Below are 2,291 nucleotides of genomic sequence, written 5' to 3' on the forward strand. Positions count from 1 at the left end.
CTATTAAATAAGTGACTATATTTTTAATTCTTATGTCGAATGACGGAAAGTTCATAGCTATTTAAATATTAGACGCAGCTTTTTATTATGTCATAAAATTTTGGCAGAGATCTTACAGCTCATACGTAAATGTAACGTCTTAAATGACACGAGTGAACTGTTTAAAGGGTTGAGAAGGTCCGATGATCCCGGGATTTGTTTAAGAGATACGTCGAATTGTCATAAACCTCTCAATTACAAATTGTTCTCGAAAGGATGCACGGACGGGCAACGAAGTCGAGGACCAACGATGATCTGCAGGGTCACTCAGTCACGCAGGGATATACGAAGATCGAAGATACGCTCGAAACGTGCATGCGTGCAACCGTAGTAAAGAACATGAGATCTTAACTGGTCGATCTCGTGACATATTCCGTTGGTCACCGTCCGCCCGTCCGTCCGTCCGTCCGTCCGTACGTACGTTCCGTTCGACCGTTCCGTTCCCTTGCCTCGGTTTGTCCGTCCGTGTCGCTCAGCGGGTGCCATCACCAGTTCTGCACCCTCGCATCCGTCAAAACGTTGACTCTTCTTTTATTACGCGGCCGGCCGCGTTATAAATTTCGATGAACGATGAGCCGACCGGTCGAACTAGAGAAAAAGGCTCCGTGCCTATCGTCTCGAGTAACCAATTACTCGTCCGGTGCGTGAAAATTCTGTACCGCATTAATGGTTCGACTATAATCCACGATTGCTAACCATTGTAAATACTGAAATCTTTGACGTTAAATTAATCGTTTGTTCATCTTCTCTGTTTCAGGTTTCGAGTCGCAGGTTCAAGATTCCAAAGACCTATACTGGTTCTAGAATCGAGCCGCGGAGTCTCGTGGTCCAAATTAAATCGTAACATCCCCTTGGTTGGCGCATCCGCGGGAGGACGAGGATGCGCGGTTAAAAACCGCGGGCAGCGTTCGGTCGAACGGCTGACGGAGCTGCTCGAACGGGCGTAGCGACCAAATGGCGAACGGGATTCCCGTGGAACGTTGTCGAGACGGGCGAGCGTGGCCGCGTACGAGGGCGAAACGTGATATTAGCGTGTTAGAGGATGATCCAGCCGTCGGTGTTCCCCGCGAAGTGAGAAGAAGGAACTTTTGTTATACGGCCGGGCGAACGAGCATTCGTTGAAACCGCGCCGCGCCGCGTGCTCGAGCGGAGTGTAAATAGTGTTACCTAATTTACTTTAAGGATCTACTATTAGCGTACGACTCAGTTAGTGTTTAGAGGAATAATTTGCGCGCACTATTACTACCTTCATAGTGACTGACGATTGTATGTCCGACCGGCCGCTGGAACAACGGAGCCTCTAGTTCGTATAGAATGTAGGGGATTTAGGCCAACGAAAGGCAAATTGTTTCGATTTTCCAAATAATTACAGGAGCGAGACTGTAGGAACTTCGACCTCGGTCGAGGCGCTCCTCTCACGAAGTGTACGTCCTCTTGGCTGTCAGGGATAATTAAAAGAAATCTATGTTCCTTGAATAATATCATCGATCTGTAGAGTGTATTTTCATTTCCCGAATATTTCTGAACGACATCGACTTACGTTCGTACGCGTTGCGTAACTTATTGAAGGAAAATAGACGCCGAAGAGGAGGAGACATTGACGGACTAATTATTTAGCGAAATCGGCCGCAACTTTAAGTGAAATATTTATTGACCAATGATCTTGCCATATATATATTATAAATATATATATACACTATTATTATTGTATCATAACACATCGGGCGCTGCAGAAAGTTCTGAAATCTCTCCAAATCGACAAATTAAATGATAGTTATCACCCGAATTGTCACTATTATTCTTTACACCCTTTCCCCATAGGGTAATCGATGACAAACACAAACACTTTTTTTGTGCACGCAGAAACGTGATTAACCAGCGAATTATTCTACTAAGCGCTTTCATCCATCGCGTATTCATCTCATGTTATCTTCATCATAGGTGTTAAATAAATGATACATTAATATTACGTTGTTGCATTTCTCAAGTTTCACCCAATAATACATTCTTTCATAAATCACCCAAAAGACGTACTTCCTTATTACATGAAGAGAAACCTTTTGTTTGTTAACAAAAATCTGAAGAACGATTTAAGTATTTACAATGAAATTGGAGCAGTAACGTTCGTAAAACGAACAACATTATTATGAATAATTACTTTGTTGAGAAAGAATTAAAATTGATTGTTAATATTTCTCTAAGACCTCGAAGAAAGTTGCCTTACAAAGCATCATTTTCATCAGAAGTCTAGA

At 43.0% G+C, this 2,291-nt stretch overlaps 1 protein-coding gene across 1 annotated transcript in view; it reads left to right on the forward strand.

Annotated features, from left to right (window-relative positions):
• The window catches only part of LOC108625510 (protein vestigial-like), a gene marked incomplete at its 5' end in the record, with an annotated part of 16,236 nt that extends 14,324 nt beyond the window's left edge, over positions 1-1,912 (forward strand). Inside the window, one exon of the mRNA XM_018025576.2 lies at positions 797-1,912. Coding sequence (XP_017881065.2) covers positions 797-843 — 47 coding nt within the window. The remainder of the gene's footprint in view (positions 1-796) is intronic.
• Between the last annotated feature and the right edge of the window lie 379 nt (positions 1,913-2,291).

Source organism: Ceratina calcarata, unplaced genomic scaffold (assembly GCF_001652005.2).
Source record: "Ceratina calcarata isolate Rehan_Ccalc_2016 unplaced genomic scaffold, ASM165200v1 scaffold363, whole genome shotgun sequence".
NCBI classification, from domain to species: Eukaryota; Metazoa; Arthropoda; class Insecta; order Hymenoptera; family Apidae; genus Ceratina; species Ceratina calcarata.